At 39.2% G+C, this 15,072-nt stretch overlaps 1 protein-coding gene across 1 annotated transcript; it reads right to left on the reverse strand.

The window, feature by feature from the left end:
• Positions 1-79: 79 nt before the first annotated feature.
• Positions 80-14,569, reverse strand: antxr1b (ANTXR cell adhesion molecule 1b). Its single transcript, XM_061061555.1, has 18 exons — positions 14,047-14,569; positions 11,443-11,514; positions 11,280-11,351; positions 11,082-11,163; positions 10,930-10,963; positions 10,589-10,668; positions 9,919-9,987; positions 9,737-9,817; positions 9,580-9,640; positions 9,323-9,421; positions 7,924-7,993; positions 7,677-7,755; positions 6,792-6,887; positions 6,656-6,697; positions 6,437-6,529; positions 3,248-3,409; positions 2,573-2,653; positions 80-972 (listed from the first exon to the last, which is right to left on the reverse strand). Exons 1-18 carry the CDS (start codon positions 14,220-14,222, stop codon positions 598-600), a joined length of 1,824 nt encoding a protein of 607 aa, XP_060917538.1. The 5' UTR covers positions 14,223-14,569; the 3' UTR covers positions 80-597.
• Between the last annotated feature and the right edge of the window lie 503 nt (positions 14,570-15,072).

A 15,072-nucleotide genomic window follows, 5' to 3' on the forward strand; every position in this document is an offset into this window, starting at 1 on the left:
TTAACTGTCATTCGTACTTTAGAAAACCAGGAAATGAAACTGTAATCTTCAAAGGAAATCAGACGTTGAATGCTGTATGTGTACATATATATCTCTGTGTTTAATGAATATTCATTCGCAAAATATACACACTGGCAAAACACATGAGGGAGTGTGTCAGCCAAAGGGTTTTGTACCATTTAAACTGTGGATTAGATCAGAATGAAAGTTTTACATCAGGTAAACGCTAAAATGCAAGTTTATAAAACATATATTGGCACATCACAATGCTTTACCGATTGGTCTCAATTTTTTTTGAGACAAGTGCATACATTGCTTTGCACCAATGTGATTTTAAGAGTCAAAGCTGTGCTTGTTACACTATGAAATCATTATTTGGACTGAAAACAAGTCAAAGTTCAATGCAAATCATTTTTGAGGAAACAGACTTCAGTGTTGAAAGTTTTGCTTTGCGGGTGTTGCTGCAGCCTCTAAAGCCAACACAATGAAGTCACTTTAATCCTTACTTTGCTCGGACATCAGTAAACAGGCACAAAGTGAGAAAGTCTTTCATGTCTCCATCCTGAGTTTGAATCCTTCTACTTAGGCTCGGATTCATCAGTGGTCGTCCTGATTAGGACGTGGTGGAGGGCGTGACGGAGGAGGGGCTCTGCATGGAGCTGGACCCTGAGGTGGAGGCGGAAGGGTGCCAGTCGGTGATGGAGGTGCGTAGATCGGGCTCATGTTGGGGGGCAGTGACCTGTTCGGAGGGGGAGTGTACATGGGAGGGCTGGTGGAGGATGGGGGAGGAGTGGACGGCAGAGGGGGGAGCGTTGAGGTTGGCGAAGGCGGCAGATGGTAGAGGTTGCTGTCGTCTGATGGACGGCGCTGATAACAGTGGGGTAAGGTGTAGACAGGCGTGGAGGGGTGGTTGTAGATGGGGTAGCGGGGAGCAGGGTAGGATTTGGTTCGGGTGAAGGTTATGCACCGGCCCTGTGGAAAATAGAATATGATAGTTTAGTGCAACATAACCGGGTTGTTGTTGGGTTTTTCTTACACCATTTCCTCTTCCCATTACAGATTACAAAACCTAGACTGAAGACCTCTGATAACTGAGTGATACAAACATAAACGCATATACAGTACACAGAAACTGAAATCAGATTGTTGGCATCGACCGGTTTTCATCAGACTGAATTCAAACACAAGAACACTGCATGAAATGTGTGACGGGGAAATATTTATTGGTAACACAGCTTTGATCAATCTCTACTCTCTGTTAGCACGGCACTGTTGTGTTTTTAATAGCAAAAGTCTGTTTCGAACAGACTTTTTGTTACCTGCATTGGATAGTGCTTTACCAATAAAGTATTATTTTTATTGTTATATCCATATATATATATATATATATATATATAGTGGGCAACAAGGAAAAATAGCTTCAACGGCCAAAAGATATATCAGTAAAAACAAGCTGCAACTTCAGAATTGATACCACATCAAAAATATATCCAAAAGTCTAAAACAAATACAACAACGTGAACATGATGTGGATGCATACTCTGCATGAAAAAGAGAAAACAATTGAAGACAGCAAGTGGCTATAAATACAAAAACAATGCAAAGTCAACAACACTTAAACCCATCAATTAAGTTTAAAAACCACCTGATGTATATCCACTCATCACAGCAGAAGTGTTCCATGAAGTGAGTGATACTAGAAACTAGATGTGATGATTAAAATGTAAAATATTGGGAAAACAAGATTTTGGTATTGGGGGGGGGGGGGGGGGGGGGGTGGGGGGGTGGCTTACTTGTTTTTGTTTGCAGCTGGTTTATAGATATTTGACCTGGTATCACTTTTCTTTTCTGCTCTAAACCAGTTGTAACTTGTTGCAGCCGTATTATATATTATTGCTATTATTGCAATATGTTATGGTGTTGACAGGCATACAGGCGACAGGCGTACTTGCCAATACTCCGTAATGCCTTCCAGGCTGAATAATAAGAGGCTTTTCAGATACTGGCATTGGTATCTGAACAACACCAGGGTTTTATGAGGCTTCTTTCTTTGATAAACGATCTGTAAAGACAATAAACAACGGTTTGTTCCATAAAACTTCTAAACCTGCACATGCATTGGTAGGTTCAGAAGTTTACAGCTTTCAACAAATGCAAAGAGGAAATGCCTCTGTCAGTAAGAATTCCTGCGTGACCAGCCGCTCCGACTCTGCGAGCTCGAGTAGACAGGCAGCATCTTCCGTCTAATGACTTCTGCAGACAAGAGCATTCCTCCAGACAATACTGAAGCTTTCACCTTTGTCTGCTCTCCATGCTTCACAACAGTTTCCTTGAAGTCATTTCTCTCAAGATTTAAAGTGGCTTTGATATTTGTGAAGCTCTTAAACTTCTGTCTGCCAAAGACTGACGAAGTTGCTTCATAATCTTATTAAATGCTTTTTTTTTATTCATTTGTTCTCATATTCCAGCAATAAAAACCTGATGATGTTGGGGTTTTTTTTTTGCTCCCAAGAGGAAGTCATTATGTCACACCTTGTCTTTTTTTAATTTCTGTATTGTCTCTGTGTCTCACCTTGTCTCCAGGATGAGGTCGCATCACAGACACTCGGTCGTAGCCTTTTCTCAGGAGTACACACAAAGCGTCTAGTTTACCCTGTAGGAAAATGATTCAAGATGTTAGGACAAATACAAAATCATCCTGATTTCATTTAGAGTCCTGTAATGAATTTTGTTATGCACAGCAAAAAAGATCCTTTAAAAAACAAAGATATTAAATGAGCAGGGTTTATTCTGACTTGGTTTGGATGAGAGACAGATAAACAAAGAGTGTATTTTGTTAGTAATAACAGACCCATAGTCAGGGGGTTAGCTCAGTTCATGTCTGGTTCTTATTACCATCGATCCAGCTGACTGAAGTGTTCGGAAACTAATATTTATTAACTACTTCCTGGTAACAAGCCGTCATCCAAAACACTAAAAATGAAATATTTTGTAGCTTATCACAGTTGACACCATCGTCAGGAAGATGTTTAAATACCAGAGCTAGTTTCAAAACATCTGGACTACACATCATGCAGCATAAAACACAAGTTAGACTTATGGGAAATACAAGTGATGACATAAGTGCATCCCTTTTACAACTGAACGAAGTGAAGAGAAATAAGAGAAGTGTTTGAAATCGTTTTAACGTACACAGAATTTAGAATGAATGATGAAGTGAATTAACTTAAAAAGAACCAAAAAGCACCTTGATGGGAGAGTACCACTTCTGAGGGCTGATGGATTTGTGTGTGTGGTAGTAAGGCCGAGGATCGTACTCGTACTCCTCTGAAGGCATCACAACGCGAGCGTTTTTAGCTTTTTCCAGTTTGGCTCCTTCTTCCGTTGAGCCCTTATCTCCCCATCGAACCTGAAATGAAAGGAAAGCTTGTCAGCACTGTGCTGCAATGAGTGGCAAAGAGAGGCATTCATTTATTCATATTTGGTTACATTAGCTGCAGCTGTGTTTCAGGTTATTTCTAGCCATGTCAGCGTTATTGCTCTCCAGCTTCGCTCTTCCTAATGACCGGACTGAAATATCTCAAACTGTGTGCAAACCTTTTTTGTTCCCTGAGAGGAGGATCTGTAAAAACATTGGTGATTCTTCAACGTTCCACGTGTTTTTACTATTATTCAATTCATATTCAAACATAAAACAAAGAAATATATAAGTATATATATCATTAAATTCCCACCACCTTTGTCTGCATTAATGAAAAAAAGTTAGCATACCAGCACACTAACATGATGATGAACATGGTGAACGACTAATGTACTTTTAACAATTAGCTCAAAGTATATAGAGCCAAACAGAGCCTTTTGAGATAAGAAGATAATTTGATTACCTCAGCATGATGTTATGATCTGATTTGCGTTAACAATGTCAACTCCAGGAGAGCTAATGAAGTGTTTTTTAATTGTATAATCAGATGTTTGGAGCTTGTGTACAAATTGATTTTTAAAAAAAGGCCACGTCCTCTGGAATCCAAGAGAGAACAGAAGTCTCCTCTGAGTTCAACTGCCAAGTCAATTTATTTTACAAAGCTTCAGATTTGAGTATCTGCTCAACCTCTGAAGGATTTGTTTTGAACCTTTTTTTTAGCCTGAAGTTCATCAAGAGAACGGTTGCCTCAGATTGCTTGTCTTCTAAAAGATAAAGAATATTTCACCACAGAAAAAACATTGTTTTCGTTGCTTAATGGTCCACTTCAATTGCAAAAGTAAATGTCAAAAACAATCCATCACATCACAGAGAGAAACCAGCACTGTCAAAACAACCATGAAAGTTCATTACTCAGATTTACTCCCTTGCAGCTGCCACAGACGAGCCATGAAGGCTTTGACTTGGCAGAGAAGGCACTTAAATGAGCAGTGCATATTTTCCATTGCTCTTTCCGAAGCTCTGGAAGCTTCAAGGCTTTGAGCTCAAACTGAACTTAAGACTGAACCACCAGTCTGTGAGGAGTTTCACACAGAGAGGGGGACTTCTGTCTGCTTGAACGTCTTCCTCTGAGACAACAAACACATCTGATGCCTCTTTTAACTTGCCGATATCGCATTTCTGTTGTTTAACTCTTGAACCCTTTGTCTTTTTTTCTTTTCTTTACAAAGATAAAGCCTCTGGGTGGGACCACTAACTTTACGGGGCTTCCGGTGTAGCCGGCAGTGATAGCAAAAGAGACCCTCTAACAATGATTGTTAGCACACGAACTAGCAGCTTGAGAAGCAAGAATGGATTGTTAGCTGAACTTGCAGGCAGATGTCTTTTTAAGAGATCTCAATTAAAATCTTTGTTTAATGTCTGCTGATGGATTCTAGGCTTTAGCATAATCCTGCCTGATGTTGTGCTCTCCACATAGACTGCTCTCCTTCATATAATCTCTGTCTCTATCTGCATAGAAATGCAGATATCTAGAGTGTATCAGGGTTATATTTTGGTTTTGGAAGGGTTCTGTTTTCTCTTTTCGGTTTTTGGTTAGAGCAGTACTTTCCACCAGGATTTCAGCTGCCACTGGTTGCCTGCAGGAAAACAGTCTGCATTAAGAGGAAAAAAAAAAAAAAAGGCTCAACGCCATCTGCAGAAATGTTATTCTGGAACCCGTCTCAGTCATTTTATGAGAATTTTGCTGAATCTAATGTCTTTAAACAGATTTCTGCTGACAAGTGCAGCTAACTATCTACTCTCAGATGTTTGTTTCTCTACGTCAACTTCTTTTTGGCCTCTCATATTACTAATCTGTAAACAATGTCAACGCAGGAGAAAATAAATCAAGTCCAGAAGTCCTTCATTGCTATTTGTTCAGATGCTGTATTGTTGTCAAACGATAGCAAAAGTCCTCAGAGATTGTCAGGTAGGCCAAAACCTGATTAAACGCTGGTGGCATAACTACTTTTTTTGCATTTTCATTCAAAATATGAGCGATGACCTCTTGTGAACCAGACAGCTGTTCTCAAAATGATGTACCCCAACGCTTTAATTACTGAATAGCCATCTTAATCTGCAAGAGACCTTTTGGTCTTTCTGTATGACTATGTCCTTCAATCTTCTTTTCATTAGAGATTATTCTTTAATTTTTACATTTCACGGGCAAATATCAAAGCTTTTGCCACTATTTCGTTTTTTTAATCCCCATAAACAAATCATCCATGCATGACTTGTCTGCCAACAGTGTACGCTTCATTGACTCTGGGCCTTCAAAAAGTCCAAACTCTTGGCGTTACTGAGCATTTGGTAGATCTGCTGTGCTTGTAGTTTACTTGTAGCCAGTTGGCCTCATCTTAACTCTCACAGGCTCTACAAACTAACGGCCACAACAAAGTGACTCAGACTCTTCCAGGATGGACTTGCATACTCATCTCTTTTTAAGGAGTGAGTCGCTTCCAGCTTCACTCTGTTTTCCGGCAGTACTTGTGTTTGATCTCGCTCCCATTTTTTTAACAATTCCAGAAAAAAAAAAATAGCTGAGCACTGGATTCTAGGACGCCACGTGTTTCGGTTCTGTGAACATTTATGAACACTGGAATTGTACAATATACCAATGTTTCAGTACTATAAGATAATAAATGGTAAATGGACTTGAGCTTGTTTAGAGCTTTTCTAGTCTTCTGACTACTCAAAGTGCTTTTACACCGCAGGTCACACCTACACATTCACACACTGACCTTAGAGGCTGCTGTGTAAAGTGTCCACCAGAAGTAACTAATCCCATTCATACGCATGCGTATGCCGCCGCCAAAGCAGCGGGGGCAACTTGGTTGTTAAGTGTCTTGCCCAAGCACACATAGGACATGTTGCTGAAGGAGCTTGGGATCAAACCCTCAACCTTCCAGTTGAGAGACAACTGACTCTTTCAACTGAGCCACAGCCGCCCCACACAGCTGGTCATCAGCTTTCTACCTCCATTCTCTTGATTCCTCCAACTCCACGTCCTCCGTAGTACGAAGCATCGACAGTTGGCCAACGCTTCTTGGGAAAACCATCCTCATCATCCTTAAGAAGAAAAAATAAAAGTATTCATGCTTACAAGACAAAATCAACTAGAAGAAAATGTAGAAGACCAAAAAATGTGTTGATATTAACAATCGAGGTGAAGATGACTTGGTGAAGAACACTTACAGAGATGTCCTCCATGACTGGAGGGGGCGGCTCATGAATGACCTGCAAACAGAAAAAAAGCAAAAGCATTTTTCGTTGCATAACTTTTGTCATTGTGTGCTCTTCCCTATGAGATGATTCAAGATGGCTGTCGTACCACGGTGCAGCAAAGAGGCCAGAACCACCAAAGCAGAGCGATGGTGAGCAGGAGCAGCAGGATGAGCAGAGCTATGGCCACAAATTTCCCATCAGACTATACGGGAGGAAACAGAGAAGGAGCACAGGCAGGGTGAGCTGTCATTAATATTACTGTATATGACTTCTGCCAAAATGTGCATTAACAACAAGAACAAAAACACCACATGAACACAAACTAACACCGCAATTTGGACCAAGTGAGCACACTAAATTCTTTAAGGTATAATGCACAACATACTTTAACCTCCTGCTGCCTTATGAAAACATAGTTTGTGAATGTCTAAATTATTGCTACAGAAATCTCTATATAATGTATTTTAGAGAATCCGTCAGCATTGAGATTGCCTCTGTCATGTCTTGAAGAGTATCTGCTAAGGTGGGAAATAGTCTCAGAGGAGAATGTGAATGACTTTGAATTTTTGCGACGTGTTGATAGAGTCAAGGTCACTGAAGAAACGCAGCAAAGTGAAGCAGCCGACCGAGCTGCTGCAGCTGCAGGCGTGTGTGTCCTTAGAGTTTTCTTCAGAGAAAAATAAAATAAACAGATGCTGCACACAAGATACAGATCCAATAATGACTAAATGTTTCTGTAATGCTAAGAATCTTTCGGACCCTCAGTTCATGTGAGAGAGGTAGGTCAAGAAGCAAATCCTTTAAACCAATCATGTAAAGACTGAAGTTCACACAAAAAATACATCAAATAATCATACCAGAAAAAAATAATGAATGCTACAAAAATGAGCCATCACCAAACTTTACCTACCCGCTAAAAAAAAACCTAAACAAAAGCCTCGGACTTCAAGAATGCTGCTTTCCATGGCCATCTTGTTTTGATTGTACTTACACAGGTGACAGCAGTAATGGTGACGGAGCTTGATATGAAGCTGAGGCCGTTATTCATGCTGACGTGGAGAGTGGCAGTCCTGTAAGAAATGATGTGACTTGATGAGAGCGCTTCAGTTTTTTGGTTATGAATACCAGAAACATGTTGCCTTTCCTTTTTAAGTTCATTAAACACAATGCAAAGATCACAAGTTATGTATACAGAATGTAGAAACAGAGATCTCTGTGAGAGTAACAGCAACACTCACGTTCCCTCTTTTTCCAGAACAGGAGCTGGGCACAAAAGGTAAACATCTCTGACCACCAGAGGTCTTTTCACTGTGGAAACAGGATCAACATGCACATTTATCTTATGAAGTGCTGTAATTATGCGATTTCAGATAATACTGAAGGTTGGTTGTTGAGTTATTCCACCAGTCCTGAAAGGAAGTAAAAGCGTCCAAATATCTTTTTCATTATTAAATTCCTGGACTTCCTCTCCTTATGGAAAATGAAGCAAATGAGGAGGGAATGTGGTTTATTTGGCCTGGCTGAGCGAGTGTCTCCAGTTTATGCAAAGACAGTGTTCGTCCCTGATGAGAGCCACAGTCCCCTTCAGACATCTGAGAGGCGTTGAGCGTTAAAGCAGCTGATTCTGAGCGCGGCTAGATGCTGCTGATGGTTTTTTGGGAGGACGGGGAGTTAAATCACTGTGAGCCACAAAGAGCTGCTCTCCCCCACCCCATTATTCACCGCCAAACCAAACTTGGCACAGTGACGGAAACGGCTGCTGAGTGAAATACCAAAAGCTGCTGCTTTTCTATTCGGTCTAATAATAGTTAGAAACTTTTGATGTCATTTTTTGGTTTCACACGCCTACACATTCTTTGTCTTGAGCATTTTATTCCATGGTGTGGACAATCGAGGATCAAACATTTGCTCAAAACACACATTTACATGTGTCTGTTAGCATAAACACTGTGAATTCCACCTACCCTACCTCACTGTTTCTAAGTTTTATTTACCTTAAGAATTACATAATGAACAGTACAAGTATGACTTTCCCTCTGTCCTTTTGTCTTTCATCCTCTATCAAAACAATTCATCTGAAGTCATGAGTTGGATGAACTGATTAATGCAAGTCCAATATTCTCTGTTCTTTTAGCTCAGATTAGTTAAGTTTAGTTTATTAGAATCAGGTACAGTGTACAAAAAACCCATTAGTCTCAGAGGAGAAGAGATGCTTTGTACCAGATTTAGCTAACTAGCTAATTTCCATCTGTTGTCCCTGCTTTGGTCTCAACAAACTCCGGCGAGAACTCTTTAACTGCTTAATGCCTCACAATCTTCACCGACTAGATGCTTTCTTTGTGCAAATGTTATTTAATACTACAAGAGAAGCGACAAGAGCAACAAAACCAAAACAACCAGCTGAAAGATCCTAAAATGAAATAGAGCTGTAGAGCTGAGGAGAACTGGAAAGTTTGGAAACTCCTTTTAAAGTGCACATTGACATATAGGTAAAGTGACAAAATAAACACCTTAAAGCATATTTTACAAAATAGACTTTTTAATTGTATTTCAGTGTATATCTGTCTGTAGAGAAAAGTAAAATAAAATAACACAGAACTCTGGTTTTTGAATGCATGCTTTGGATGTTATTCTTACTCAGAGTCACAGTGTCATTGATGCGAAAGCTACAGAGAACCTTCTGAACATCTCGGGCGTGATAGAAACCATTTCCTCTGACAACCACCTGAAAGGATTCTGAAGAAGATAAAAAAACAATAAGTGAACATTGAAATCCCTTTTTCTTGTAGTAAGAACATGCATTGTCTTTTGGTTTTTTTTTAATCTCGTAGATTAAAGAATGTTTTATATAGTATACAGCACAATATTTCCACGGTTTCTTTGCTTCTCTTTACCTCCTTCACAGATGCTGGAGGGCTCCACAGCCAAGATCTCAATGCATGATCTCTTCAGGATCTGAATTGATGTAATCAATTTGAATTAAAGACACACTTGATTCAATCAAAATATGAATTCTGTGATATCTAGGTGTCATGCTTGTGTCTGTCATACCGAGTCGATGACCCCCTGCAGCGCCTGAAATCCGTCATTCACGGGAAACACATGGTCCTTACTGTCAGCTATTGTTGAAAGCTGTCAAGAAACATCACACAATGAGCTTATTCTTTCATTGTGTGTATGGTTATTTCATCATCTACTGGTTTGTTGGATAACTAAACGGTGGATTGGTTTACCTGGGTTTCATTGAAGTCTTTAACTCCCACACAGTACACTGTGGCCCCGAGCTGTCTGGCTCTGCCGGCCTGCGTTTAACACAAGGCAAAACAAACAATGAAAAAGCTTTAATGAAATGATGACTGTGCACCGGGCGGCTGTATTCTGGACAAAACATTTTAAACTTCTTCAGCTGTGCCCATGTCTTGTTCTGTGATGTTGCTGCAACATTTTGCCCTCGACAGTTGCTGAAGCATCGCAGAATGTTTTGTGTCCAATCACAACAAGCCCAAAATGTTTGAACCCAAAGAGTGCAATGACACAAAGCCTTCCTGTTTCAAGTTATCCAGTTTCTATTCAAATGTCAAGTTCCCTTATTTTATATTATTTTCAAGCACAGTATGTTTAAGGACAAGCATTTTTTAGTATTATTTATTTACCTTTTTTTTTGTCAGGGACAATACATTTAGACATTGGTACATCTCTTTAAAGTGCAGCCGATGCAATGTACTGTATAGAGGACTTCTAGCCATAATCTGCAGTCCTTGTCTCTGGTTAGGCATCACTACATGATGCATTGTTTTGCCAGCTTTGGGAAGATTTTGAGTCTTGACTCAATTAAAAGTAATTTACTATCATGTTATTAAACAGTTCACAACTCTTGAAATTATTAACTGGTTATTACGTCACCTCTCTTTGTGCCATGTCAAACTGATTTTCTCTCAGTTCCCCGTCCGTCAGAGCGATGATAACACTTGCTGTCCGGTAACCTGAAAGTCAGAGTCAGATTGGAAAAAGCTGATGATAGTAGATACAAGTTCCCTTTCATCCATTTGAATTTCCCTCAGGATCAATAAAGTATCTATCCATTAAAATCCTTTTTTTATATAAAGCCAAAATCCACGTCCTACTTTGAAAAACATGTGAATGATTTTTCCACATGTTAGAGTGAGTTATGATGAATGGACAAAGACTACATCCCTAAAAAAACACAAATGATTAGGTGTTAAAATGGAAAACGATCTACTCACCGTCTCCAGTGGCGTAGTAAATTTGCTCGCTGGCCTGAAACAGAAGATTTTAGAAGTCATACATTAAAAAAGGGGCCTCATTATAGAGCGTTAAAATGCCATGCTGTTGCATAAGCAGGATCAGTTTCTCATTGATTTAACAGACGGCTTACTCTTTTTAAACCTTTGTCCATGTAAGTGTCTCCACCCGGCTGCACCCTACTGAGCTCCTCCAGTTTGGCTCGGATCTGCTCTCTGATCATTAAAGGACATCAGAGTTTAGAAATGAGATAGCACATATATTATCTTTAACTAAACAATCAAAAACAAAGTCAAAAGGGCATTTTTAGCGGAGCTGTGCACGTGTTTACCTGTTTTCTGTTAGTGCCATTAAAGTCCTTCCTTCTGTGGAAAAAACTATAAAAGACATCCGCAGCTGAGGGCTAAAAAAAATTAAAAAAAGCAGAGGAAAAAGCGTGTCAGGTTTCACACTCTATTGTTTTTTTCATCTAACTTTTTTCTTTGTGGACCCACCTGATAAACTTGTGAGCAAGGTGATCAACAAAGTAATAAATCTCATTCCAGTAATGCTGCACACTGCCAGACCTGGAGGAAGATTCAAGACAAACACAATAAATTAACATGCTGTTCAATGAAAATTCCTCCTGAGAGGGAAACAAACAATGAATCAAAACATTGAATAAAGTCGATTTTTTTTAGAATTGGATTTTCATGCAGTTTATGCAAAAACAAACCCAATGGATCTGAAGTCTTTTTCACATCCTCAAAATACATAAGTTACAAGAATAAAAGAGGGAAACCCCCTAACTCTGAAGCTAACCATTCAAAAGTACACTCAGTTTACTGCACATTGCACAAGTTTACAGAACTCTGGACTAATAACTCTGAAGCTAACATCTCAAAAGTACAATCAGTTTACTGCACAAGTTTACTTTTTCTTAAAATTGTATTTTATTTATTTTATTTACCATTTTGCACAATTTAGAATTTATTACTGTAAATATTATTTATCTTATTTTTACCTCATTTTATTTGATCTATTTTACCTTATCTTTTTACCTCATTTTGGTTATATTGCACCGCGGGACGGAGACAAACGCAATTTCGATTCCACTGTATGTCTGGCATATTTTGAAATTGACAATAAAGTTGACTTTGACTTTGACTTTGACTTTAATGCTTCAATTGCTGTTCAGGATTTTATTACAGAGTAATTATGGATGCATGGATTATTTTTATTATCAATGAATCCTTTGATCTATAAAATAAGTACCAATAACTCAAATTGACATTTTTCAAGTGCTTAACAACATGTTAACAACAAGTCCTGAGTTTACAACCATAGAAGACACAAACACCCAGAGCATGTTTACATTTGGCAGGAAGAACAGACTATTTATATTCTGTTTTCTCTCATCATAAATCATAGCCTTTCATTCTTAACAAAATAACCAGATGTTAATCTTTGCTCCACTAGAGACTAAAGACATTAAATAAAATATTAGAGTCTGATTAATAGCTTTCAAAATTAGCCTTTGATTACAATCACAATAGATACCAAAATAAAAGCTTTTGGTGTCTAAAGGATTACATACAAATACATGCATATAAAACCGTTTTGTTGCTGTAAACATGCCATACACTGTCTACTCAACATCGTGAAACTACATGATGACTGATTGAGTTTACGTCTGTGTGTCCTTCTGATTGCTGTTGCTTAATGTTTTCATCTATGTGGTTGCGCTGCTTTTCATTAAAATGCCAAACAAACACAGTGGTGTCATGTTTTGCAAACAAGTGCCGACTTAATCAAATAATTGTTAGTATGATGTCAATTTAAAAGAACAAGTCCATCATTTCTGAGAACTTTGAGGCAAATACGCTCAACCTGTGCCGCCTCTTTCATGCTCCCTCTGTCTCTCTTCCTCACACTCCCTCATGTTTTCGTTTATCCCGTGATGTGAGCCTCAGCGCACACACACACACACACACACACACACACACAGCCAGGATCTGGGGATCTTTGGAACATCTGGCTCTAATGGAGAAAGGGTTCTGCAGAGTGGAGCACAGAGCTGAAGCTGGGACTACAGTTGAGAGCTCCTGTCAGCAAGACGTGGCCACAGTTTGACAACAGAAATCCCTGCTGTGTGCTTTACCATTTCAGTGAATGCAACACATCCATCACAGTGGAAACACACTATCTGTCCAGTCTGACCACCTTTAAGTAGCTTATGCTGGATGTTTACAAAGACGTGGTGTATGAAACAAAAACACGTCTTGGTCTTGATATGAACTGCTCAGAAGCTTTACGTTAGCTTCCTGACAGGTTAATGGACGATGTAATTTAACCCTCCTGTCTGTGCTCACAGGACATTCAAATAGTAAGAGGCTGTTGCTGTGTTTGGCTATTAAGAAAACAACATATTGCAAATAGAGATGAGGCAATAAACCAATTTATTAACAATACGTTTATATGTTTCTAAGATTAGTTGAGAATTTTAGATTTTTAATTTCTCTCTTTTATATCATTGTCAACTTAAAGTTTGGGGTTTTGAACTGTTGGTCTGTATATCTGCGCCGGGCATTTTTACCTATATGTAAATGGGTAAAGCAAGAAAACAATCATCAATAATTCAAGTATACTTGCTGTGGTTTGTTATCGGGCGACAATGTCACTAAGTGGTTTATTCTTCAGTTTCAGATTTTTTGCTGTCGTATTCTATAAATTCAAAAGCTAATGGGGATCTGAATTAAAACAAACAAACTAAACATGCCTCCATACTGTAAGCAGAAAGACACATGTGCTTTGTTTTTGGCAGGTATGACTCTACATAGTTTACTTTCATGTTTCTACATGTCTCTAAAAAGCTCCCTTTTTTATTGTACAACTCATCATGAACACCACAGACAAAAGAGGAAAACAATACATATAACAATACAGAAATGGTTAGCTATCATCCAGTAGCACATATTTTTCATCCAAGTAGCAGCCCATTAATTACTCTGGAAATTACCTTTAATGGTGTTTGCACCTGTGTTTTCAAAACAAGCTTACATGAGTCATGCATTGAACTTCTGAAATTATTTCTGTGTTCTAATAAAAGTTGTACTCACTTGTCCAAAACAAAGAAAAGGTCAAATCCTCCGTAGCAGGACGACCCTGCCTCCCTCCTGTCATGGATCTGTCCAGCGCTGCCGGCCACCAGGACCATGACCAGCATGCCCAGCTCCACACCGAGCAGGACCTGCCTGCAGCACTGGGACATCACAACAAGTGTAAGAGAAAGCATCAGCACAACCAGAGAAAAAAGTTGAAAACTCTCAGTTTGGAGAGTTCTGTCTGCTTTCCCTCTCACAGCATACTGGTATCCTCAGCCATGCTGTGCAGAGTGATCTTTGAGGTTCCTCTTTGGATTAGTATTCCATCTCCTCAGCAGCAGATGTGTGCTGGCAGAAAAGGACTGAAGCTGGACTGAAGTCTCCCTTTACCACTCTCTCTCTCTCTCTCTCTCTCTCTCCACACTTAATCATCTCAGCACACCGTGCCACAAGATCACATCAAACACTGCAAGAGAAAGTCTTGGAGAATGATTTTCTGTTTCTTTCTTTTGTCCTCAGAGCTTTGTTGTACCCCATGCTTTTTTCTTCTTCTTTAACTTTTCTGCAGGTTTAGTTGATTCTACACCTTACCCGTTAGTGCCACTTAGTGGCAACACATGCACCATGCATGTTCTGCAGTTTCTCTGTACTCAGCAGCTTTTTACCACAGTGAAAAAATACATGGGTTATTTCTACTTAATAAACGCTTGTTTGTTTGCTTTTTACAGGTGGATTATGAAGAAGGAAGGAAGGAAGATATCATTTACATCATAGATAAGTCTAAGACTAAGAGCCAGGTTGGCTGTTTACCTTTGCCTCCACTGTTTATACTAATAGGCAAATCGTCTTCTGGTCTATAAGCTATATTTATTAAATTGTTGGACTATTTTGTGCTCCTCCTTTTAGTTTTTCTACATTAGGAGTTACTGACATTTCAGAACTGCATGATTTAAAGTTCAGCATAGAAACATTATTTTGTTTCAAAGGTTATTTGGCATAAAGACAGTTACTGTCCTCACGCTCATGCTTTCTTCATTTTTC

Source organism: Labrus mixtus, chromosome 17, assembly GCF_963584025.1.
Source record: "Labrus mixtus chromosome 17, fLabMix1.1, whole genome shotgun sequence".
In the NCBI taxonomy this organism is placed as follows: domain Eukaryota; kingdom Metazoa; phylum Chordata; class Actinopteri; order Labriformes; family Labridae; genus Labrus; species Labrus mixtus.